Source organism: Falco naumanni, chromosome 1 (assembly GCF_017639655.2).
Source record: "Falco naumanni isolate bFalNau1 chromosome 1, bFalNau1.pat, whole genome shotgun sequence".
Lineage (NCBI taxonomy): Eukaryota > Metazoa > Chordata > Aves > Falconiformes > Falconidae > Falco > Falco naumanni.
In genome coordinates, this window is record NC_054054.1 from 89,778,303 (window position 1) to 89,801,781 (window position 23,479).

A 23,479-nucleotide genomic window follows, 5' to 3' on the forward strand; every position below is an offset into this window, starting at 1 on the left:
CACCCCCACAGAGCGGGCCCCGCCCGTGCGAAAACGGGAGGTGGGTTTATTGCTATTGCTGGTGACAAAGGAACGTCCGTACAGACACCGCGACAGCCGGGCACCGCGCCGCCGCCCGCGGGGGGAGCACGGCACCCACGGGGTGCCCGCAGGGGACAGCACGCCCGAGGCGGCCAGCCCAAAGGCCACGCTGTGAGAAACAAATACGCGTCCTGTAAGGGCACGGAGATCCCGGTTCACGGAGACTGCTGGTGTGCGTTTAGTCCTTGGCTGCAGGGGAAGAGGTGATGACTCCACCAGGCAGCTGTCCCCGAGCCCCGGCCTCCTCACTGAGTCCCAGGGAGACAGCAGCGCTGGGGTCCCAGGACTGCACCTGGTGCCGGCCGCGCTCCGGGGCAGCACCAGTAGCTCAGTAGCTCGGTGTGACAAGAGAGCAGGGCAGAAGACAAACACTGGGAAACAGCTGAAGAGGATGTAATGAAACAGAGCTGAGAAGTAATAACCACGTTTGGACCTCACTGCTTCACCACCACCACCTTCTTCATTCATTTCTGACTTCTGAATGTTCTTCCTGAACCCTCGGAGAAGCGGAGTAAACATCCTCAAGCACCAGAGAGAAGGCTGCTGCTTCTCTGCAGCAAGAGACATCGAAAATTTAAGGAAAACACACAAAGGAAGACACTTCCTACCAAAAATGGAGGACAAGGACAGCAGTACCGAGTCCATACAATGAGAGACAACCATCCTTCACAAGGTGCAATATGTATTCCTCAGTCAATTGTGAAAACAGCTGTCCAGGAAGCTTGCTTGCATGGATCCAAAGCACTTGCCTCAAAAAAGATGTAGAAAAAGAGGTCCTGGTACTAAGAGGACAAATACTGGAAAGATTTAGCATGAGTTTGTGGGTTTGGTCCCTTTTTTTGTTAGAGCAGAACACAGTATGATCCCAACTCTTTTTTCCTTCCAACTCAGCCAACAACCCGAGAGCAGCTGTCTGCACAGATACCTTTTCCCTTGCTCAAACCTCAGCTGACACTGAAAGCATCTCCCTTGCTTCCAGCACCTGGCTAGGACAGACCATCCACCTGATAAGGGTGCGATCCCAGTAGAATTTCTTCCTAGCTCACTGTCATGAGCTGCTTTGACCCATCATTAAAGCACTGGAGCACACAATCCAAAAGGAAGATGCTCTGTTAAAACACGTTTACCAAAGACATCATCCCTGTCACAAAGAGAAGACACTTTATAGAAAGCATCTAAGAGAAAACGAATCTTAGGGAAGCGGCAAAAGTGGGAACAGGAGTTTGGAGATCCCTGACTTTTTGGATTACAATCAACTTTTTCAGTGCTGGGCTGCCCTCTTGTAGGGACTTTTTTTCTGCAGCATGTTTTTTTGGGCAAAGACCTTCTAATTTGGCAAAGCAAACATTCAGCTAGGAACTGAAGGGTGCTACCACTACCTGCAAGTCTTCTGATCTTCCCCCAGTTTTTTCTTCTCTTATTGCTGAATAGCTGATACATACACCAATGCGAAAGCAACTGCTTCAATGCTTTTTTCTCATCACTACCGGCAGAAGTAATGACTAAAAACAGGAATCTACTTTCCTATAAGCATAAAATACCTCATTTACATTTGGCAGTGTGCTTTCCTGCTGTCAGTCGCATTCTGCAAAGCAGCTGCTAGATGGCACCCACACCCCTACAAACACCCCAAGCGTGCAGAGCTGCACGCCAACTACTCAAAGTGGCTTGCACAAGTTGGTATTTGCCTGTACAGTAACTTCTGCTGCTTGCTCTGGCAACAGTCCATTTTCCTTTTAAGAATCTTTATGCAGTGACATAGAAAGCAGATGGGAATCATCACACTTGTAAGAAAAGCAGGAGGTTGCTTCATACAGAAAATGTGATAAAAGTAACATTTAAAGGCACCTGGATTTACTCTACACACAAATTCAGCTCAATATGCTAAAATTTCCCAGGGAGTAACTAGCAGGCTCCTCAGGTACTATCCTGAGCATCTCAGAACACTTAAGGAGAAAAATATACTTCTGAGCAGTTCTGCCTTGTCACAAGTAACTTCCAGCAAAACAAACGTTTCCCACCTCAGTGGCAGGACACGAGGCCTTCTGAAGACAATCACCACAAGAGGCATCTCAAGCTCCGCTTCACAAGCGGCTCTAACTAATTCTGAAAGAACTAAATGAGATTGCCTAAGTGCCTTTGGAGATGCTGGAGGGGACTGATGGTAGCAGGACTGTTCAGCTTTCAACCATGCAGACCTTGCCCCTCCACATTCCCAAGACATTTGTTGTGGTTGCTCATGATTAATGCTCCACCCAGAACAGGTCATTTGTTGTGGTTAATCATAATTAAACATCTTCCCAAGAGCTGGAGATTCTTCCATGGCTGCCACCCCACATAATCTCACTGCTTACCCTGATCTTCTTGCCAGCTGATCTTCTATGCCAAAATTAATACCATTAATCTGTGAGGTAAGGGCAGTGGTTTCCTATTGCTGTCTATGCATTAACAGGCTCCAGGCTGTAATGTCCACCCCACTTAATCCTGCTAAAACACGAACTACCCTGAATCTTACTTAACACAATAGGTAACCAACTGTATCCACCAAGGAGTTACATTTCAACTGTCTCAAGGAACAAATGTAACTAATACTAGCAAATGCCTCTAGTCTAGACACAACTCAACTCCCACATACAGGAGACCTAACTGACCAGCCCAGCGAGTGGACAGGAAAAATGCCAGTCTTGAGAGCCAGCAAAATAGACAGAAAATGGTTTTGCTAGCTGAGATTTTGCACAATCAGGAGCTGGGCCCCAGCATGACCGCTGAGAAGACGTGGGTCTCCTCTTCCCACTGCATGATGTTATTTCCTATCACCAGATCCCAAATGCAGCTGTGAAATAAATACACCCTCTGGTCTGACATTAACTACTTTGGCAGAACAACTTCCTAAACCATAAACAAGCAGCTAGATAGGCTGAGCAGTGATGGGAACTCAAACAATTAAAAAGAGAATCACGCATATTCTCACTGTAAGAATCCCATTCTGTAACACTGAGTGATCTGACCCAGGAAGCTTTTAGCTACTAATACCTCAACTGAAACAAAGCAAATGACCTGGTAACACCACCATCTCTCCTTCCAGCACCTCTGACAGACCATGCAGGTTTAGAAGTATAGAGAGACTGAAGCCTAGGAAGCTCTGCTTCCTACACGTTTTTCAAGTGATTTTCCACATTCCCCCTTTTCCCCCTAAGCCCCACTCAACTGACACCTCCCCTTCACCCCAGCTGACAATATGCTGTCGATCTAAAAAGCAATACATTCTGTAGCAAAGCCAAAATTCCTACACAAAAGGAAGCAGGAGAAATGGTAAATATAGTGAGATTAACTTCAGCTCTAAGGTTGACCCCTGAGCTCCAAAATGCTGCAATTTGCTCACAAGAGCTCAAACAGAAATACTATCAGAATGACCTGGGTAAGGCCCCTTCCCCCCGCCCCCCCTCATATTTCCAGCGAAATCTCTGGCAAGACACAGATTAAACTGTTCTCAGGGGCATCTCAGGCCCCCAGAGGCAGAAAGAAGATTCCTGCACTGCTTAGAAGCTGAATTAGTCTCTTATTTTATCTTTCCCACTGGAGACTATTGGGATGCACCCTAAAAAGCAATGTCAGCCATGCTACAAACAAAACCGCTGTGCACTAAAGAGATGATCTATCCAACTGAACCAGAGATCTGCTCTTCAGGCATCACCGGCTTCTTGAAGGACTAACATTTTCCTGCTAAGAAACAGCTTACCCAAACAATCTGACCTCTTGAAAGAGGGTAGTCACCCAGTAGGTGAAACATCAGAAGCACTAAAGGTGCAACCTAATTCTAAAGACTGTAATAACAAGAATTTTCTAACAGTGCCTCTGATCCATGGCCTAACCAAGCTACCAGAAGGTAACCAGAAATAAAGAATGAGAGGCTGGATATGTTGAGTGTCCGATAGAGAAGTATTGCAGGGAGATCCTTTACTTTCATGAGCTGTCGTCTTTGCTTCGTGTTTTCAGCCTCGTGCAAGGAAAAAGGGTTCAGCAAGAAGCCTTGTTGCACGAGACAGCAACTCCAGTCCACTCCTGGACATCTGGAACGGTTAACAGCATCACAGCATCCAGCGGACACAGAATGATTACTGTCCTCCATTATAAGCATAGTCGGCCTTGTTGTGCATAATCAACTTGTTGTCCACAAAGTAAAAGCTGTCTGAGCGGGTCTCATATGGATTTTCAACCATCAGACGGACTGTGAAAGAGAAAGCTCAATTACATTCAAAAGCCTGCCAGACTCCGCTGGACAGCACAAAGTCAAGAGCGAAAAGGACCCTGCCACTCTTCTGGATTTACCAGGCTGATGTTCTGCCCTGCCCAAGTAAGAGATGCAAACGGCTCCACTGTGCATGCTTCAAAAACTCTGGCCTACCCCTTCCTATTCTTCCTATTCACAGGACCCGTGCTGTCAAAAGCAAACAAAGGGGGATCAAGAAATCTCACACAAGGCAACTTAGAAACTGTCAGAGCCACCACTGGAGCAGAGCAGCACTTACGCCTATAAGCAGAGGGGCAGCAAAACCACAAATGAAAAAGCAGTGGCACTCTCCACACGTACACAAGGCAGGGCACAAACTCTGCACCTCCTCCCGCACCTAGGCAGCCACAGAAGGGCCCACGTGCTCCTGCTCCATCCACCCCCTGAGGTCAAACATACCCTGTGCAACCTATATTTGCAGAGATCTTGGTAGGCTCGAAAACACACCTCTCTGACAAGAGCCAGTTCTGTTCCAAAGCAGGAGGCTCAAGCCCTAACAAGCTAGTGCTGAAAGCAGATGCGTGGCTACCAAAAGAACCCTTTTTCAGGGTTTTGTTATATTCTGGGCTACCCTGTTAGGCATCAGGCATGTCAGCTCTGCGACTGATCAGTTCTTACAATCTGTGACTTGGACAACACAGGTTGTCTTACTCTTTCATTTTCAAAGGAGAAGACTTTGCAGCACAAATCCGTAATTCAGTCAAGATTACACACATCTTAAACTAGGAGTCTTTATCTATTTATTCCTGTCCCCTGCCGTCCCAGTCATAACTTCTTTCACAAGTAGAGAGAGGGAGAAAACGAGCATATGCACACACAAACAAAACACAAGTCAGTGTGGGGAAAGAGATACTTACTAAGGTCTTCTGAGAGCTGAGGGAATTCATAAATGTGTTCACATGTGTTCCTGCTGCTGGGAATGCAGAAGCCAAAATCAAAGTCAAAGTTCTTCAGCAAGCGATCTCGGAAGTAATGTCTCTCAATCATTCGAAAGTTTGACACTGGCTTTTCTCCCACTGTGAATTCCACTCTGCATGCAGAAAGTAAGAAAAAACAGCTAAAATGACATATCTCTCTTCCTACTGGGAAGAACAGAGCCTTGGACCAGAGGCTACACAAGTATCCAACAGATCATTTCAGAAAGAGGGACTCTGACATCTGTAGCGCAAGATGGGTTCTCTGTAGTTTCTGACTCAGTTTTGCTATAAACTGTCAAGTGACACTTTGCAAACATCTGGTATCTCCCTTCTTTCCGTGAACTCATACTCACGTTGCACCAACAGTCCGAAGACGGAGAAACGCTGGGGTGAACTGGTAACGAACAAAGCGGCCTGCGCTAGCGTCCAGTTCACTGTTGTCATCTTCATCCTCTTCATCTTGCTCTAGAAAACACACCAGCTCAGAGTTATTCCACTAATAGCAAACATGTGAGGTAATACTGGCTAGTGCATGTACCAGAACAAGCTGGCTATTACTTAGGCACTGAACATAAAAGCGTTTAATAACTGGTCTGAGACTAGCACTAAATAAGAAATAAAAGATCCGCTATGACAGCTGGTGCAGCCTTGGTGGCTTGGGAGCTGAAACCACCCTCAACCTCACAGGATATCCCCCTTCACAACTGCTAAAACACATGAAAGAAACTTTGTACCGTAACCAGCCAAGAAGGGAAGATTTGCAATTGATAGCACTCCCCCGCCTCACGATAATCACTTCACATTTTTGCAACAAGTTTCTCAGCAGAGACAAACTCCGTCCTGTGCTTAAAGGAGAGGAATTTAGTCACCAGGACAGATTGAAGGACCTTTCTGCTTGGTTTGCATGAGTCCTGCATCGCAAGTCCTCAGCTCTATGAGTCTCTCCAGCCTCCCTGCGATGTTAGCAGGACATACCTGAAACAGATGGCTTTGCGATTTCAAACAGCACTGTTCCAGTTTCAAGGTCCCGGATCTTAAACCTGGTGAAGTCAATGTTGTAAATGTTGTCCTCAGGTTTGCATAAATAATCTAGAAGAGAGAGAAAACATACAGCGGTATTTCAAAAGATCTCTGAGCAGTTACCAAAGGAATTTTTTGTTGTTGTTAGCCCCAGCCCGTTCAGACACACACTGCAAGTTGTTTTGCAGAAGCTTCATGGAAGCAGGACAAAACTGAGACTAGAAGACACAAAGGCAGGCACGCCAAGCGCCAGCGGCAGAGCGAGGAAGCGAAGGGGAAGGGGTCGGCACAGGCAAGCAGCGACCAGCACCCCAGAGCGACACAGAACACCCGAGCCCCGACCCTGCGGAAGCGGCAAGGCAACCGAAGGCGGGAGCGCCCCGCCGCCCCCCCGGGGCACAGCACGACCTGCGCCGCCCCCGCCGCCCGGCCGAAGGGGCCACCGGAGCGGCGCAGGGATGCCGGCCCCGGCCCCGCACTCACTCTCCGTCACCCGGCACAGCCCCAGGACGTGCTCGGGCCGGACGGTCTCCAGCGCCAGCAACTCGGACTCGGTCCACGGCGGCCGCGGCGACGCGTCGCCCGAGCCGCGCCGGCCCCGTAGGCGGCTGAGCGGCCCCCCGGTCCCCGGCGGCGGCTTCTTCTCCGGGCCCGCCGCCGCCGCCCTCGCCTTCGAGCCGCTCATCGCCCCGCCGCCGCCAAGATGGCCGCCGCCTCCCTCGGTAGCTATGGGAGCGAGGGGCGGCGCCGCGGCGGGTCAGAGGTCGCGGGCGCTGCCTAGCAACGAGCGGGGCCCCGAAGCTAAGCAGGGCCCGCCGCGTACGCGGCCGGAGGGGTTCCCCCTCGCGGGTGTCGTCGGCCCGGGGCCGCGGGGTAGGCCGGGCGGAAAAGCCCGGCGGCGGAAACCAAACAAAAACCACGGCCCGACACCCGTCCTGCCGCCCGCCACCAGGCAGGGGGCCGGGAGATCACCCTGCCCGCACAGCCGGGGCACCGGCCTCCCCGTTAATTAAGTCCCCCCCCTCGTTAATTAAATCCCTGCCTGAATCCCGCAGCGCGCACATAATTACAGAGAGCACGTGTTCTCGAGAGCCCCGGTCCTTTTGGGGAATGGTGGCAAGCACTTCCCGGGAAGCAGCCGGTATCTGGCACGCTGCTAGCAAAGGGATGCCACGGGGCATGCACCCCGCTGTTGCCCCAGCCCAGGGACGCCCCAGCCCAGGGACACCCCAGCCGCTGTCCCCAGGGAGCTGGCACCCAGGTCCGCACAGGGGCAGTGACAGGGCGCATGCCCGAGGAGGGTTGCTCAGGGAGTGCCTGTGCCCAGCCAGCCCCCCCGCCGTGCCACGGGTACCCCCACCCCGGGAGCAGTGGCAGAAGGACACTGGCAGGTGGCAGCCGAGGATGGTCCCACCTGGAGCGGGCTCACAGGACCACCACAGGAGGAAAGGATGCATTTCTTCCCAAAAGAGGGCAGCCCACCAGCCTGCGGCAGGTACTTAAGAGCTGCTGAGAGTCACCTGCAGCCCTTCAGGAAACTGCGGCAAGAATAAGAAACACAATAAGCATCCTCGTTTCAGACTCCAGCCAACACTCAACACACTCGAGATGACTGGAAACAGATTTAGAGCAGTGATTAGTGATGTTTGCTGCTGCTTGCAAGCAGCACGCACCTGCGACTGCCAACCAAATGCTATTTCAGACAAGCCTGCCCATGCCAGTTCTCCCAAATCCTCCTCGCTGTATTGGGTTTGGTCCCTCCACCCTGTGCCATAGGAAGGATGGACCAAAGACCCAGGCTGACTGGAAGAGCGGGTGCCCTGCATGGGGCCAGGGTCCCCTGTCCCCCGAGAGCAGGCACTTCGAGTAGGAAGGTGCCACTTTCTCACCACGCCAGCTACAGCCCCTTCTGACTGCCTCCAATGCAATTGGGGCAGCTTGCAAAACCCCAGAAGGTAAGATTAGATCTCTGGTGTTTCTGATCTCAGCAGGAAGCAACAAGGGCCACATCAGCGCTTTTAAGAGGATGTTGTACCGTTCAACTTGCACTTAATTGCCCAAAACAACTGGCAAGAGAATACTGGAGCTGTACCAGCGGCAGGTGGTGGCGGAGAGAGGCTCTGGGCTGCAGCAGTGGTGGGATGTTAAACTGCATCTCAGCAGCAGCCTGCAGTCCCCTCCGCAGTGCAGGCAGCCTCGGCCTCCCGCACCTCAAGCTGTAAAACAGAGGGGGCTCCTCTGCCCCCACCACTAGAAAAGAGGGACCACCTCATGCAAGTGACAATATAATTTTGTTTATTTTCCTTTAACACACTGCTGGTTAAACTGCCAGACAGTAGATTTCAGAACATTCCCTCAACCAAACATCCTGGGGAAATTAAAAAATAAAACCGCTACCATGTACCAAAAATAAAATAACCCACCCCCACACCCATCTCTTCCCCCAAACTAGTCCCTGCAAAGCCAATGCAATCAGAAATAGACATCTGTGCTTTTCACCCAGGGCCCAAGCTTGCTGCAAAACAAACTAAAAAAAAAAAATATGTCACTGCAAGTTGTTATAACACAAAGCAATGGACAGCAAAATAAAAATCCTCCTTAAAAACCCTTTGTACTGGTGACAAGGACAGATGGAGATCTCTCCCCACACTGCTTTAGACTTTACGAACAACTTAGACCTGCAGCTTCAAGTAGTTTGTGACGTGTCCTTAATGCTGACGGCATGGGTCACTTCCATGCATCCCAGCCCACACAGCTGGGCACTATGGAGCGGTGGGACCATCTGCCAACGCTAGAAGCTGCTACGACGATGGGACCCAAAGATTACTGTCACCTGCCCACCATCCTGCAGTCCTAGCTACTGCCTCCTGGCATAAAGCACAAATCCTGCCTGTGCTCTCACAGTCTCCAGAGCTGCTTTACCAGCCTGGCTGCTTCTTGAGTGGGAAAGCCCTGAACACACAAAGCCTCCACTTGCCAGCAAGTTTCCAGACACTGCTTCACTCCTGTGCCCTAGCTCAGGAACTGTTGTAGTGTGACAGAACAGCCGTGACAGCACAGGCAAGCACATCCCCACTAGCGTGACTAGGGGCAACTCGAGGGCAGAGATCCTGCGCTTCCTAGATTCACACTCTCCCCAGTTAAACTGGTTTAAGCTGTACTTTGCCCCTTGCCTTGAAATCTCCATCACACAAACTCTTTAGCAGAGACCTTTGATGTTTGCAAAAGATTATTCACATTTTCTAAATAGCCAGCACTGTTTCTAGGAGGGAGGAAAGCACTTCTGTTTTGTTGAATATTTTTTCCCCTTTTTTTTCTTTTAAATAAAGCACTTCTTGGGGAAAAAAAATCAAAACCTATCAGCAACCTGCAGTAGCATCCCACCAGACTAGGGACAGCATCACCATATCCCTCCCCCTCCCCCAATCTCCAAAAATAGTATTTAATATACAGCAATAAACTCTGAGCAAGCCAGAGTCCCGGAAGACATGGACCTGCTTTCACTGCTCCTGTCCAGCCCAGCACCATTTCAATGCAGTTGCTACTGTACTCCTGGGACATGTCCGTTTGGATCCAAGGTGAAACACACGTGCCCCAGACCTGCTGGGCAGCGTGTGAAGCAGGGGTGCAGCACAGGAGGCCTGTTTGTATAGTCACATATCTGAGCCTTCACAGCTCCAGCCTACTGTTGTGTTTGTGCCGTTGAGAATACTTGTCTGAGCCTATTTGGGACTAGCCAGTGAAGACAGACTGGTGGAACCAGGCAGAACATTAAGAAAAGCATCCTCAAATTATATTAGACTTTGGCATTTGTTGTGGGGATCCAGAAGCGCCAGTAGGTAAATTAGCTCAGTGCTGGCCCAGTTCCTGTTTCCCTTGGATTGTCAGTAAGGATATTTCCCTCCCTGTCACATAAGTGCAAGAAGCAGACGGATCTCTCCCACATCTGAGCACCAAACAGAGCCTGAAACACTTGGTACTTAGCAGCTGCTTGGAATCTGTCTCACATCAAGGGCTGAAGCTGCTCTGCTGGTCCTCTCCCTCCTCCTGCTGTTTTCCATCAGACAGGCCTGTTCAGCCCAAACTTCCCATATCGAGACATTTCACTGGCTGTTGCAATCCCATGTCATCTTAAAGGAAGGCCAAGGGACAAAGCACGGGTCTCTGCTCCCTGTTCTCACTCAAACAGTGCAGGGCAAGCCCTCAGCAAGTGAGTTTGGGGGTCAGGACCCCCCAAGCCACGCTGCACCCAGAAGCTGTAAGCACCATACAGCTACGAGGACCTAGCCATGACTCACCCAGCTCTGAACTGCACAGACATGCAGGCACCAGACTGTCTGGAAGCTCTCCATCCTGCCTTTGGGAGATTTCTGGGGGAGAACAGACCTGAAGGACCTCTTCCAGTTGTTATATCCCCCGCTAGGCTTTTTATCCATTGACCTCAAGGGCTGGAACCAAAGATACTCGCTCACAGTTCTCTGCTTCAGCTGTGACCTCCAGAGCTGGCATCCAGGGAGACTGAGATAGTCCCCAGCTGATCACAAGGGCAGGGAATGCCTGTCCCTTGGGGACAAAGAAAAAAACTACACAGAAGCTCCTTAAAAAAAAATAAAAAATAGATGCTTCTTCAAATAGACTTTTATTCAAAGCCTGAGACAAAGGCACCAAAAAGAGAAGGGAATTCATTTGGCTTTCTGTTCTCTGCCACCTGGGATACTCAGAAAGGTCAGAGCTGTTGTTTTAGTCACACATACACACAAGGGGAAAATGGCCTGGCTTAAAAGTACAAAAGGAGGGGCTGATAGGGGGGTAATTAAAACAGGCTTTGGAACCACTATAATGAGGCTGGATCCAGGCCCAAAACATGACTGATGGTGTCATCTTCCCTTTATGAAGTGGAAGCTTTATTGAAATTGCCTTATATGCCCCTTTCCGCGTAACTGCTCCACAAATGAAGCCAGGGTCTGTTCTGACCCAGCTCCCCCACACTGCTGCACAGGGGGACACACTTCACCTGCCTGCTGCTGGCGGGAGGCAACAAAGCACAAACAGGCTCATCTCTGACCAGTCTCAGTTAAACAATGCCTTGGATAGTCCCTCAAACACCCGTACTGGAAAGCTATAGCTAACCCAAACTTTTTCTTTCCCTGGTCAGGACCAGGTTCCTCAGCATACTCATCTGTCTCCCCTTGCAGAGATGGAACCAGCCTGACTGCGTCATTCCCAGTGAGGTGCCGACTTGTTATCTCCTACCATCCTCCCATCTTCCCACATCCTTTGTACGAAGGCTCCTTCTGAGGCAAACCTGTCCAGAGGGGATGGACCAACAAGGAAAACTGCTCATAGCACCATAACAGGGTCAGGAACCTCCCAACAACCCAGACACAAGCTTTTTAGTAACAAAGATGCAAAAAACCAGCCAAAACAACTAAATTGAAGCCATGAAGGATGAACTATTCCTTCTCCCTATTCTTACTCAAATAAGACAAATTCATTTGAACGGAGCAACAGGTACACAACAGATCACACTGTGCAGCTTTGCCTTTGGGCGGCTGATGGCACCAAATGGGTGTCCTGGCTGACAGGAGAGGCAGGAATAAACTATCCTAGAAGACTTGTCTCCAACTTTTGCACACCTAAATGCATGCCCCTTTTCTCATGCTAGGCAAGGTGATCACTGGGTAAGCCACTAGAAGCTGAGTGATTTCTTGCTTCAAGGATGCTCAAATAAAATACAACCTAAAGGGCCTGGAGGAGAACAGCTCCTTACAGAGAAGCTTGCTTTCAAGCCCAGGTTCTTTGCTTAACAAATCAGCGCAGTTTATGCTTCTCAAAACTGATAAAGATCTAAATGTCTCTGTGCTCCAGTTCGAGCAATCCCAAAAATGCTGGAGAATCTGCAGGCACTGTCACCAAATGAAACAGCGCTCATATATTATAAGAATTTTATAAATACTAGGATTTTAACAGCAGGTAGAAGACAAAGCAGACAACTTCAAGCTTACTGCCTTTTCATCCTCAGGTTCGTTCTTAAGATCTGCTCTCTAAAGCCTGTCTTCTCCTTCAGCTGTAGCAGGGACTCTCTGGCTTCTCCCAAACTGGCTGTAACCACTTGTGCAACTGGACAGAAGGTAATTAAGGTCCTACTGCTTGCTTTTTAGCTCACAGACATAGATTTAGGGTCAAGCCTATAGCAGTAATGTATGTGATCAGGCAAGGTACAGTGTTGCTGCTGCAGAAAGCAGTGCTTTGACACCTCCCCCAGATCCTGTTCTGGAGCCCGTGAGCTGACAGCTCATATCACAGCTTGCAGGTTAGGAGGAAGCAGAGCCTTCAGCTGCTCGGGCCTGGCACAGCAGAGAGGCTGCTCTTCTTGTTTCCTTTCCAGAAACTAGGGAATTCTGCTGACCCTTCTCAGCTCAAACAAAGACTGAGTCACTGTAGGGGATCAAACCCAAGAATAACCACTAGGAAAACTCAGGCCCAAGGAGGAGCAGCAGCAAGGTGGCTCAGTGCCCCTGCTCTCGATAAAGGGAGAACGCTTCTGAGAACAACAGAGATAGCATGAGGTAAAGTGTTCTGTGAGCACAGAGCACACCAGCATCACAACTGACCAACAAGGATGCAGTCCTGCCTGGGACAGATCCTGCTCCAGCACACAGAACATCTCCCCCTCACCAGCCAGAAATGCTCAGCAGGTCAGAGGCCCAGACCGCGGGAAGGCAGCTCCTCAGGGCCTGCAGCTCTGGATCAGCAGGCGCAGCAAGGGCTTTCGCTCTGCTTGGCCTTTGTCAGGCAGGCGCAGGCTCTGCATGTGGAAACAGAAGCCTCTTGCAGAAACATCCCTGGGGGAAGAGGGTGACCTTGTCTCCAGTGTTCTGTTCACTTCCATCTCTCTGAAAGGCAACAAACCACCTTGGCTCTACAGTACTGAAATGCTGGACATCTGCCCCTTCGCTACAATGCCTTTATATGCAAAAGGCCAAGCTAAATGAACACTAACCAACTCACTGTGCTTCTCACCTCTGCAGGTAGGCCTGGTCCTTACAACAGGGAATGAGAGCTCACGGGGAGCATCCATAAGGTTGTTCCTCTCTGTCCTACAGCACCAGCTGTTCGCAATCACAGTCACGGGGCAGGGAGCTAACCATCAGGAAGGTCAAGGAACAAGTCCAGAACCCCCTCTGTAGGTCACCTGATTCTCAGCTTCTTCCAAAGGACAGGTCACTTGCTAGAAAGGGCAAAACAAGGAACTGGGCTTAAAATGAAACCTTTGAGAAGAAAAGGATATTAAAGGAAACAAAAGCCATAATCAATACAGAAAACAAGTGCATCTGATCAGACGCTAACAACGTCATCCTTTCGCGGGCTACAGCAGAATCCCTCTGTGACGGATCTAACATTACAGTTGCCAAACTAGGACAGTCTCTCCCAACTGGTACAGCAAATCAGGCCAGATAAATCCCTCTGCTCCTGGCGCAGCTTGCAGTCTTAGGAGGGGAATGTCTCCACAGAGGCTGAGCTGGAGTCTTGGTATCTTTATGCAGGCAAGTACCATACATTGGGTTGCACATGTTCAGGGAGATGCTGAGCCAGGTTCCGTCCTCCATAGCCATTAGTCACCCAACAACACCCTAACGCTTCCACACTCCCAGACAAAACGTGTACCCAGGTCTGGTTTTAAGAGCTGCTTCCCTGCTTAAGGAACCGTATTCCACCCCACAAAGGCAGAGATCTTGCAGCACATGGCTTTCTCTCGGTGTGGGACTTGGCCCAGGACTGGTAGCATCAGCTTTCAACAGCCCAATACACAGACAGCCAGGACTCAGTTTACTCTTGGATGCCCCAGGGAAGATCGGAGGCTGCACATGGTGCAAAGGGGAAGGCGAGGGCCTCGCTGTGTGCTGGCAGCGGGAAGGTAAGCTCCCTCTTACCTGGACCTGCTATTCATTCCAAATGAACCTTTTTTTTTTTTCCTTCTTCTTTCCTTAAATTATGAACAATATGGAGAAATTGAAAGCAACCGTGTTTGGTCCAACTCCTTCCCTCCCAGCCCCTTGGCTGATGCTCTGTGGGGCTTGCTCTCACAATCGGCAGAGGCAGAAGAGGGTAGGAATGAAGACACCAAAGGCCACCAATATAGGAAACATGAGGCTGCTGTTGTCCGAGGCATAGGGGTTTGGTGTGCGTGGGCCTGACTGAACCCGGTTCTTATTTGCCTGTTTTTTAACACTAGAGCCATCATCATAATCATCTTCATCATCATCTTCCTCTTTTTTCTCCAGACCTGGGTGCGGCTGCAGCTTTGGAACATCTGTTGAACAAGACAAAAGATTGCAAGGAGGCAGAATGTAACCTGGGAAATCACCGAGTCGCTCCCTTCCCGTCTCCCTGAGCCAGCATGAAAACAGGCGACAGGGAATCTGATACCACATCAACACCACAGCCAGAGCACCCCAGGAAACAGAAGCATACTTCCTCAGAGGCTCACACCACTATTTCTTTCCTCTGTGATGCAAAAGCATCTAAAGACGACCCAGTCTGCAAAGAAAACAAAATCCTTCCACCCCATCTCATGTCACACAGGAGAAGTTACAGCATGTCACAGTTTAACAACACTCTTTCTAAGAAGAAAATTAACTCTATCCCAGCCAAAACCAGAACAAAGCACAAAAGCACATTTACAGCATACACAGTCAGATACCGCAGCTGCTCAGTGAGACCTAGTCATGAATAAGCACCTGCTGCTTGTGGGACCAGCAAACACAGGTCCAAACAGCAATGGGAACAGCCCTTTCCACACAAGGTCCTACCTCACATCACTGCACCCCCAACGCCACTCTAATCCAGTCCTATGAGCCTGGAGTCTGAATTGCAAGTCCCACACACAGCAAGGTGACACCTAGCCACAAGGTTACCCACCAAATCTTCAGCAAAACTTGGCAATCCCTGACCAATAGTAAAGCAAACAAATGCTTTGCTCAGGGGTCTTAAACCTCTCCTGTTCGGGATCTAGAGGGGCTCCAACTCCAGCACAGACTTAAAAAAAGGGTGATGAAAGTGCAAGAAGTTTACTAGCACAACCCGCTGCTATCCAGAGGAACTGGTATCTGGGCAAAAAACACTGCCTTGTCCTCTAGCTGAGGAGGCAAAACAAAGCTCAAGGTAAGAAACACTTAACTACTAGCTGAAGATCTTCATAAATTACTTGACTGCAGGACTGCTGCTGACTTCCAAGACCAGAGGGAATTTATCTGTAGCTATAAGCTAAGGCTGACCAGTGTTCCCTTCTTCTCTATCCCACATGCAGGAAGTTCCAAACCAAACTGATTTTCCTTATTCCAAAAATGACACAGCTTTGTGCACTTGGAGGAGTAGAAAGACACTACACACTTATTTCACTCTGCAAGTGCACTCTGTGGGAACTTGCTGACAGAGAAACAGTTTTGGCAGAGGTGGGTCAGAAAAACCTATGATCTCATGGTCTGAGAAGCAGCAGGCTGCTCTCCAAGGGGGAAGAGCCTTTTGGCTCAAAAACTGTGCTTACCTTCCACTGTTCCTTGCAGGATGTATAGGGCACAGATTTTCGGATTGTCATAGTAGCCCTAGAGAAAGCAAAGAAGGAAGTCAGCTGCATCATGTGGCTGGGGCAGAAGGAGAAAAAAATCAGGGCTCTGCCCAGAAAAGCTTATTACCTTTACAAACTCAATGTGGAGCTTCCCTGTGAACGTGGAAACCTCTCCCTGGACACTCAGTTTCCCCTTTTTGATACTCATGGGAATGATCTCATCGTGAGCTGTGCTGTGTCCAACTCTGTCAAAGATGTCCAAGTCCTTCACCACCACGTGGCCGTTTAAGCGAACATCAAATACCTTCAGGGTGGAAGAAGTGACAGAGTGTCAGCACAGATTCAGACACGTGATGCTTGAAACAGGAAGGGAACAGGAAAGGTCTCTGCTTGTTATGCACCCAGAACCAGAAAGCACTGCAGCATGCACTGTCCCACCACACATGCTCCACTCCCTTGGGAAGGATTCAGAGCCCAAAAGCAGCCAGGTAAATACCTGAAGCATGAGCATTATTTTCAAATACCCTGAAATCTGCCGTCTTCTTTTAAAATAACCCCTACGCCTGCAGTTCAGAACTGAGGACAGCACAATTTTATTTTGGTTTATTCACGCTTTTCTTTCACAAGCTTCTTTCCACCTGCTGGCTGAGGACCTGCTCACACCACCCCAGGGTGGCTGCAGCACACCACACCCTAGGGAGTTAAGCCATTTCTAACTAACAGCCTGCAGCAGAACTGAGGAAACAAGCTGGTGAAGGCCACAGGGTTTGAAGGAGGTAAAATGTAAAACTGCTAACCACATCTGTGAATGCCGAGCGAAAGTCCTCCTCAGGGCTGTAATGACTCAAACTTCTCTCAGCACCTGGGGAATCCCAGCAGAACCACATGAAGGAAGAGGAACCAAAGATACCTCAGCCCTTCAGTTTAATCTGAGGCTGCTTTTTGCATCCAGCCCATCAGTTCTGTTCCTGCAAAGAATTCTCTTGCAGGAAGGCAGCACAGTGTGTAAGAAGCAGGGCTCTAAAGAAGCTGATGAAGTCAGGGGAAAGCCAGGCTAAAACACACACCACTTCTCTCCCCATTTATCATAGATCTTTGAGTTCTTTGTGCTTCTGCTTCCACATTTATACATGAGGAATTTAAAAAATGGACAAGGATTATTCTTTTCTCAAGACCAATAAATAGGATTGAATTTAACTCTGTGTTTTCAGAATCAGTTTGAACCAGTTTCAAGTCTTACTACATTTGTAAAAATTGTTTCGAGTAGGTTATTTAACCCAGACCACTTCCCTGATTCAGTCTGTGCAATACTTCCTCCAGCACAAGCATGCTGTCAGGTCAGGAACAAGCGTTCAGGAAAATGGCAAAAAAACTTCTCCTCAAAGCCAGCACAGCCTAAACAGATTGTAAAGATCTAGTGCTAGTTATGTTTAGTTGCACAGGTTTGTTTGAATACTCTGTAGTGTGATTTTCCAGGCCAACTGTATATCTGGAATGTGCTCCCTTTGAGCTCAAAGTTTCAGAGCCCATGAGAGCTCTAGCAACTAAAGTTAACCATTAGTATCTTACTTCACTCCCTTCTCCAGCATGCAAAGCAGCAGAGGCAACCTGGGCACACAGAGTCTTAGCCAGGAACTCACATCAAAGAGACAAGCAAGGAGCTGTTGCTTACCTTCTGTTGAGACTGTGCAAAATAAACCTCTGCAAACTTCAACACCAGCACATAGTCACCCTCCTCTTTGATGGGAACTTCATAGCCAAAGGTTTCCTCATTGTAACGCTCAGTCTGGTACAGAATCTGATCTTCCGCATTGGACCGCAAGATTGGCAGCTTCATGCCATAGTCAGAAGCTGGGTTTCAAGCAAAAAACAGTGAGAGGAAGGGTTAGTTACTGAGGCACATGGAAGAGACACTTCATATACTCTTCAGGTGCCATTAGCTCTTATGCCCTTCAGACCTGTTTTCTCTCCTTGCTCCGACGAGGAGGCAGCATTACTGGAGCAAGAAGCAGAGGTAGCCAAAGCTCCAGAATCCAGGCCCTGCAGAAAAACAGGTCTGGGCCTGCGGCAGTCTAAGACACAGTAAACTCACTCGCACCACTTCAGAAAGAAGACTGTTTCACAAACAGGGCACAGAGCCAAAGGACTGGGCCATTGACTCCTGCTTCAAAAAGGAAAACCACCAAGAATATTTTTTAAAACATTTTCAAATTACGGAGTCTGAGTACAAAAACAAAACAGTCAGTGCAGGACTCATTCGTTCAAGAGATGTGAAGTTAGCAGTCAATGGCATCAGGTTTTAAGAAACTCATCCTCCTCAAGTGAAAACCTGGGGAATGACAGAATGGTGAAAAGCATTAGACATCTTTAAAAACCCTTTCTTCTCACCACAGCCATGCAATACATGCCACCTTGAAAACAGGAAGAAGGAAGTAAGAAAGATCCACAAGGATTTCAGGAGCACCAGCAGCTCCATCAGCTGCTGTTCTCGCAGCCACCCAGCTGAAATGGGTGCTGTCTGTAGGTATTCAAACAGCCCCACAAGAAGGGCCCAAACAACATTCCCAAATGGGACAATAACTGAGAAAATAAGAGAAATCATAACATTTGCCAAGACTTGAACCCAGCTTGATGTTTTATTGTGTCAGGGTTACTGTACAAATGCAAACTGATGCATGCCTCAAGAGCTCCGAATCAAATAATTGCCCAGCAAAGCAGGGGCAGGAGAGAAGACTGTGGACATCACCTGCCCACTGACACTTCAGGCAGGAGAAGCTGATCCAGACAAAGTTCTCCGCTGACACTTGCCACTTCCATCCTCATTTCCATGGGAACAGACACTGTACTGGCCAAGACAAAGCAAGAACTACTAACCCAGCACACGTTGCCAAAGACAGAGCCAATGCAAACGAGCAAGAGGAAATTAATGCCAGCTCTTAAGTCTCCTGTTTCACACTGAGCTACTCTGGCAATCTTCTGCTTCTCTTTACCACTTGAACCAAGGCGCAAAGGCTGAAGACTAATCACCAGAAAGACAGAGGGTGAAAAGTTTAACTTGTCCTCCCACAGAGATATTTCTGGCCAGCTATGGATTACAGTGATAGTGAACCAAGGAATCCACAGAAGTCAGCTCCTATTAGAGGAAAGCCTGCACAGAAAGAAAGTCCTTTAATAGCCAAGAAGGTAACTGGAGAGGCAGACTGGTCACCTGTGTATCAGAGGTCTGCTGACATAGCTGTGGAAGTGAGCTTGATTTTAAAGCGTACTGGGCACACCGAGAGGTAGCTCACCAAGCAGTGCACATTAAGCTGCAACTCAAGTATGTCTGGTGCCTGGCTATTCTGTAATTGCCATCAGCACGTTTTGTCCTTTAAGGCACAGCATCTGAACTGAGGCTTGGGGGGAGGGGGGAAGGTTTTAATTTGCCCAGAGGCAGTACAGCCCAGAAACAGCTATCCCTTGGTAGTTTCCTCCCAGTCGGCCACATATTTCTGCTGTAGCCATTACATGCCTATCAACACAGAGAGGAACCCAGAGTAAACCGAACAATGGTGCAATAAAAAGCCATTGAGGGAAAAGCAGCTGAGAGCTCAAAGGGGTAAAGTCTCCTTTGCTGTGCCTGGCACCGCTGGCTGAAGCAAGATTACTTGAACAGCCTGCTGGTTCAGGAGACACCACAGGCTTTCCCCAAAGGAAAAGCATGTCACAGTGTGCTTCAAACAGACTCTTTTTCTCCTCAACTCAAAAATAAACCGTTCAAGTCCACAAGAACGTTCAAGGTGCACATGTGAGAGGTCTGTGAAGTGAAGCTGACCTACAGGGATCAGGGCACCTTGCATGACTGGGGCACCAGCTTCCACTGGGATGAAAAACTCTTAATGAATCATAGTAGTATTTAAATGTGACCTCCATTGTGCCCAACCAGCTCTCCATTTGGGATGGCACTCAAGCAGTCTAAGCAATGGCAATCAGGACAATCCTCACCATCCTACATGGAAACAGTGAAGGCTAACTTAAAAGTCAACAGATGACTCATCTTTCTCTGCACTCTACCACTCACCTGTGACTGACAGCAGGAGCAGCTCAGCACAGCTAACTGTTCAATATATTTGTCAATCAACTAAGTTTTGGCATACCAGTTTCCAGAAACATGCAAACTTCACACAGCCGGAGCAGTTTCAGGGCAAGTAGGAAAAGGCAACCCAAGTGTAGGTGCAGCATTAGCTCTGCCTCCTGTCCTTACTGGTAGACAGATTTTACTGATCCAGTAGTTCAAGCAGCTGATCATGTCCCATCTGCCTCTGCTGCTTCTGTCCCTGCCCTGCTCCTGATCACCCTGCCAGGACTGGCACAGGGAACAGAGAGGCAAGTGGCACCTTGCTCCCGGCCCCACTGGGACCAGGCTGCCGGCACCAGCCCGCACCGCCAGCGCTGCGGCTGCGGGCAAAGCGCCGTCCGGGCGCGCTGCGGGCTGGGCTCCAGCCTGGCAGGTCTTGCAGGGGAAACCGGGGGCTTCCAGCGGAAAATGGGAAAAAGGGAGCCAGGCGGCTGCAGGCGGCCAGTTTGGCAGCCTGACCGCTCCCGTCGCCTTTCCAGCCGAAATTCCACGCCAGCCCGCGTGCAGCGGCTTCCCCTCCGGCGTTACACAACCCCGTAGCCCGAGGCCGGACTAATCGGCCCGGGGCTGGTCCTGCCGCCACCGGGGCCCGGGCCCGCGCCGCCGCCGGGGGAGGCGGGGGGCACAGCCCAAGGCCGGGCCCGGCGGGGGCACCGGGGGGGGCCGCGCTCCCGGCGGGTGACAAGTGCCGGGCGGGGGCTCCCCGCGGGCCCTCGCTGTCCCCCTCCCGCCCGCTCCGCGGCGCCGGGCCCGGGGAGAGGAGACCCCGCCTGCGGGCCTGCCCGGGCCGCCGTAGCCCTGCGGGGAGACCCGCCGACTCTCCGCGGCGGGGCCGGGGCAGGCGGGACGGTGCCAGGGGGACGCGGGTCTCGGACCCCCGCCGCCACGGGCGGGCGGCGCCGCCGGTGGAGCGGCGCCAAGCGGGCCCGCAGGGCAGCTCCCCCCCCCCCCCGACAACCCCGGCGGGCCACCGGCGCTCCTCCGCCGCCCTCACCTCGGCCCACGCGGCCCTCGAGCGGGTCCTTGCGGAAGTGGATGCCGTTCACGTCCACATGGGCATCGCCGCCCGCATTGACGGCCCAGATGACGCTGTCGGCGAGGCCGCCCGCCGCGCCCCGCAGCAGCGGCAGCAGCAGTAGCAAGGGCGGCAGCAGCGGCGCCCCGCGCGCCCCGGCGCCCACCATGTCGGGCTCCCGGCGCCGCGCCCGCCCCTTCCTGCCGCCGCCAGGGGGCAGCCTACCCCGCTGCCGGGGCGGAGAGCGCGCCGGCCAATCCGCGCGCTACGATGCAAATATTAATTTTCTGCCCGTCTGCCATTAGGCAGCTGCGAGCCCCTATCTGCATATTCATAACGCGCCGGGCCAATGGGCGGCGGGAGCGGGCGAGCAGGCTTGGTTGAGAGGCGAGGGGACGGGGGCGCGCTGCGGCGGGAGGCGTGTCCGGCGGGAGCGGAGCGGGCCGGCCCGGAGCGGGGAGCCGGTGGCCGCCAGCCGGGAGTGCCCAGGGCCAGCACCGCTCGCTCGGGGAGGGGAGCGAGGGCAGGACCGGCACCCCCAGGAAGGAGCGTCAGGGAGGGACCAAGGTTCCCCAGCGGCGCCTCCGCAGCGAGGATACAGCCCGGCGGGCTCCCCTCAGCGCCGGACGCCTGAGGGGAAAGCCCCTCCCCCTCCGCCCCTCCAATAGCGAAGCTCCAGCGCGGCCGGAACGCAAGGCACTGTGGGGCGGCGGCGGGAAGTGGGGTGCCGGTGGGTTGCCGAGGCAACGCGCGGCGCTGCGGCAGGACCCCGCGGGCAGCGAACGGGAGCGGGGCGGCCCGGCACGGCCCCGGCCCCGGCGCTCGGGGAAGCGGCTGGGAGCGGAGCTGGGGCAGCGGGAGCTATGCCGCCGTCGGGGGCGGCTCCGTGTTACATCCTGGTAGTTTCGCGTACGCTGAACAGCAACGCCCGACACCGAGCCGGTGCCTCAGCAAAAGACGCTGCCTCCCCCGCTCCCCACGCCACGGGGTGCTGGAAGGGGCAGCTACCGCAGTGGTGAAACAGCTGGGTGGCGTGTCTGCCTGAATAGTAGAACAGCCGGTAGACGAGGAGGGGGGAGCTAACCGTTATATTGCCGGTGATGTTTCTCCCCGTGTTGCATTTTACAGGATAATGTAAGGTCCTGGGTGTTTTTCTGGAGGACCTTGGCGAGTTCCTGGGTGGGCCGGAGTGAGACCTGACAAGTGGAGACTGGGTGAAATTCACTGAACGGTGGGGGAGCAAATAACTTAATGTTTGCCTCCATGTTTGCCCTCCTGTCTGGTCTCAGTGTTTCTCAAAGCTTCCGACACCAGCCAGGCCTGGTGCCTGCACTCCAGCCACCAGCTGCGTTAGCAGCAGCTGCTCCCAAGTCCCAGTGACTTTTTATTAATCTGAGTCTTCCACAAAACGTTTGCTTTTAGGAATAAAAACTTGGTGCTGCAGACTGAGAATTAAATGGGTTTGTTGCTTTTGTAATGCACCTACGAGGACTCTTTAACAGGACAAAGCCTTGGAGAAGTGAATTTAATTGGGGAGGGGGGCAACCACCCACCCACCCTCTGCTGCCTAACCTGCTCTGCCCAGGAGTGGAGTGGGCCCCACAGCGTCTTCCTGCTGCTGTCACATCAGCAGACGTGGCACTGCTGTGCTCCCGTACCAGCATTGCTGCTGGGAAAGGGTTCCTGAAACTACAGCGGCTTAGGAAAGCAAAAAGTAGTGTAAAACGCACACACTTAGCACTTCTCCAGATTAAGCCACCTCATGCCGGTTCCTGGCAAATCGTCTCAGCGTTACAGACCAGACCACAGCCCTGGCAGCATCTGATCAAATCCAGACTAATCTCCTGTATCCCTGCTGTGTTTGTGACCTGTTGGGCATCCCACAGGTTTGGTTAGTAAAGGAATGCTGCAAGCAGCCATGGCCAGGACAATGCTGTCCAGTTGGCGAGGTTGAGGGAGGTCTCATTAGAGCTCATTTGTACTAATTACAGACGATCTTCCCTAATCTCTTAAGATTTCTCAACTTAGACTTCGATGCGCTTGGGTCAGGAGCACAACTTCAAAGCACGTATACACTCTGTGTCACCAGGTTACTGCCATGAGTTGCAAAAGTGAAGTGGGGAGAGGGATGGTATGAATCATCAGGAGTCTGAGGTGGCCAGGGCTGAGGTTACAAACATGGATGTCCATGTGTGTAAATCCTTGTATTTCCAGTCCTGAGACCCGCCAGGGCAGCAAAGGTGGCCCACCAAGAGCCACACGCAGCCCCCTGTGTGGCCCAAGTAGCCTGAGGCAGCTGGCCTTGTTGGCCCCTGAGTCAGCAGGGCTTTCACAGGTCTCACACACAGAATGGCCCAAGTGCTGGCTGGGCAGAGCCTGGCTGAACCCCTGTTGTGCTTCTCAGTGAGCTGGGGAGCACAAGACTCATGGTGGGACCTTTGCTGCCTTGGTGGGCACAGGGGCCACGTAA

General features: G+C 51.3%; 2 protein-coding genes across 2 annotated transcripts; both read right to left on the minus strand.

The window, feature by feature from the left end:
- Positions 1–26: 26 nt before the first annotated feature.
- Positions 27–7,010, minus strand: UNC119B (unc-119 lipid binding chaperone B). Its single transcript, XM_040605121.1, has 5 exons — positions 6,793–7,010; positions 6,265–6,378; positions 5,643–5,754; positions 5,230–5,402; positions 27–4,309 (listed from the first exon to the last, which is right to left on the minus strand). The coding sequence occupies exons 1-5, from the start codon at positions 6,992–6,994 to the stop codon at positions 4,197–4,199; spliced, it is 714 nt and encodes a 237-aa protein (XP_040461055.1). The 5' UTR covers positions 6,995–7,010; the 3' UTR covers positions 27–4,196.
- Positions 7,011–8,587: 1,577 nt separating this feature from the next.
- On the minus strand, positions 8,588–21,201 carry MLEC (malectin). Its single transcript, XM_040605132.1, has 5 exons — positions 20,989–21,201; positions 17,550–17,728; positions 16,005–16,181; positions 15,857–15,914; positions 8,588–14,623 (listed from the first exon to the last, which is right to left on the minus strand). Exons 1-5 carry the CDS (start codon positions 21,176–21,178, stop codon positions 14,394–14,396), a joined length of 834 nt encoding a protein of 277 aa, XP_040461066.1. The 5' UTR covers positions 21,179–21,201; the 3' UTR covers positions 8,588–14,393.
- Positions 21,202–23,479: the final 2,278 nt, after the last annotated feature.

What these genes read in the sequence shown, in the direction of transcription:
- UNC119B (XM_040605121.1), bottom strand. Translation starts at nt 6,994, where the DNA reads ATGAGCGGCTCGAAGGCGAGGGCGGCGGCGGCGGGCCCGGAGAAGAAG. An exon ending in CGCAAAGCCATCTGTTTCAG is followed by an intron (nt 5,755 to 6,264) that starts GTATGTCCTGCT and finishes TGTGTTTTCTAG; the next exon opens with AGCAAGATGAAGAGGATGAA. An exon ending in TCAGCTCTCAGAAGACCTTA is followed by an intron (nt 4,310 to 5,229) that starts GTAAGTATCTCT and finishes TCTCTTTCACAG; the next exon opens with TCCGTCTGATGGTTGAAAAT.
- MLEC (XM_040605132.1), bottom strand. Translation starts at nt 21,178, where the DNA reads ATGGTGGGCGCCGGGGCGCGCGGGGCGCCGCTGCTGCCGCCCTTGCTA. An exon ending in CGAGGGCCGCGTGGGCCGAG is followed by an intron (nt 17,729 to 20,988) that starts GTGAGGGCGGCG and finishes CTTGAAACCCAG; the next exon opens with CTTCTGACTATGGCATGAAG. An exon ending in TTGCACAGTCTCAACAGAAG is followed by an intron (nt 16,182 to 17,549) that starts GTAAGCAACAGC and finishes TCCACCCTGAAG; the next exon opens with GTATTTGATGTTCGCTTAAA.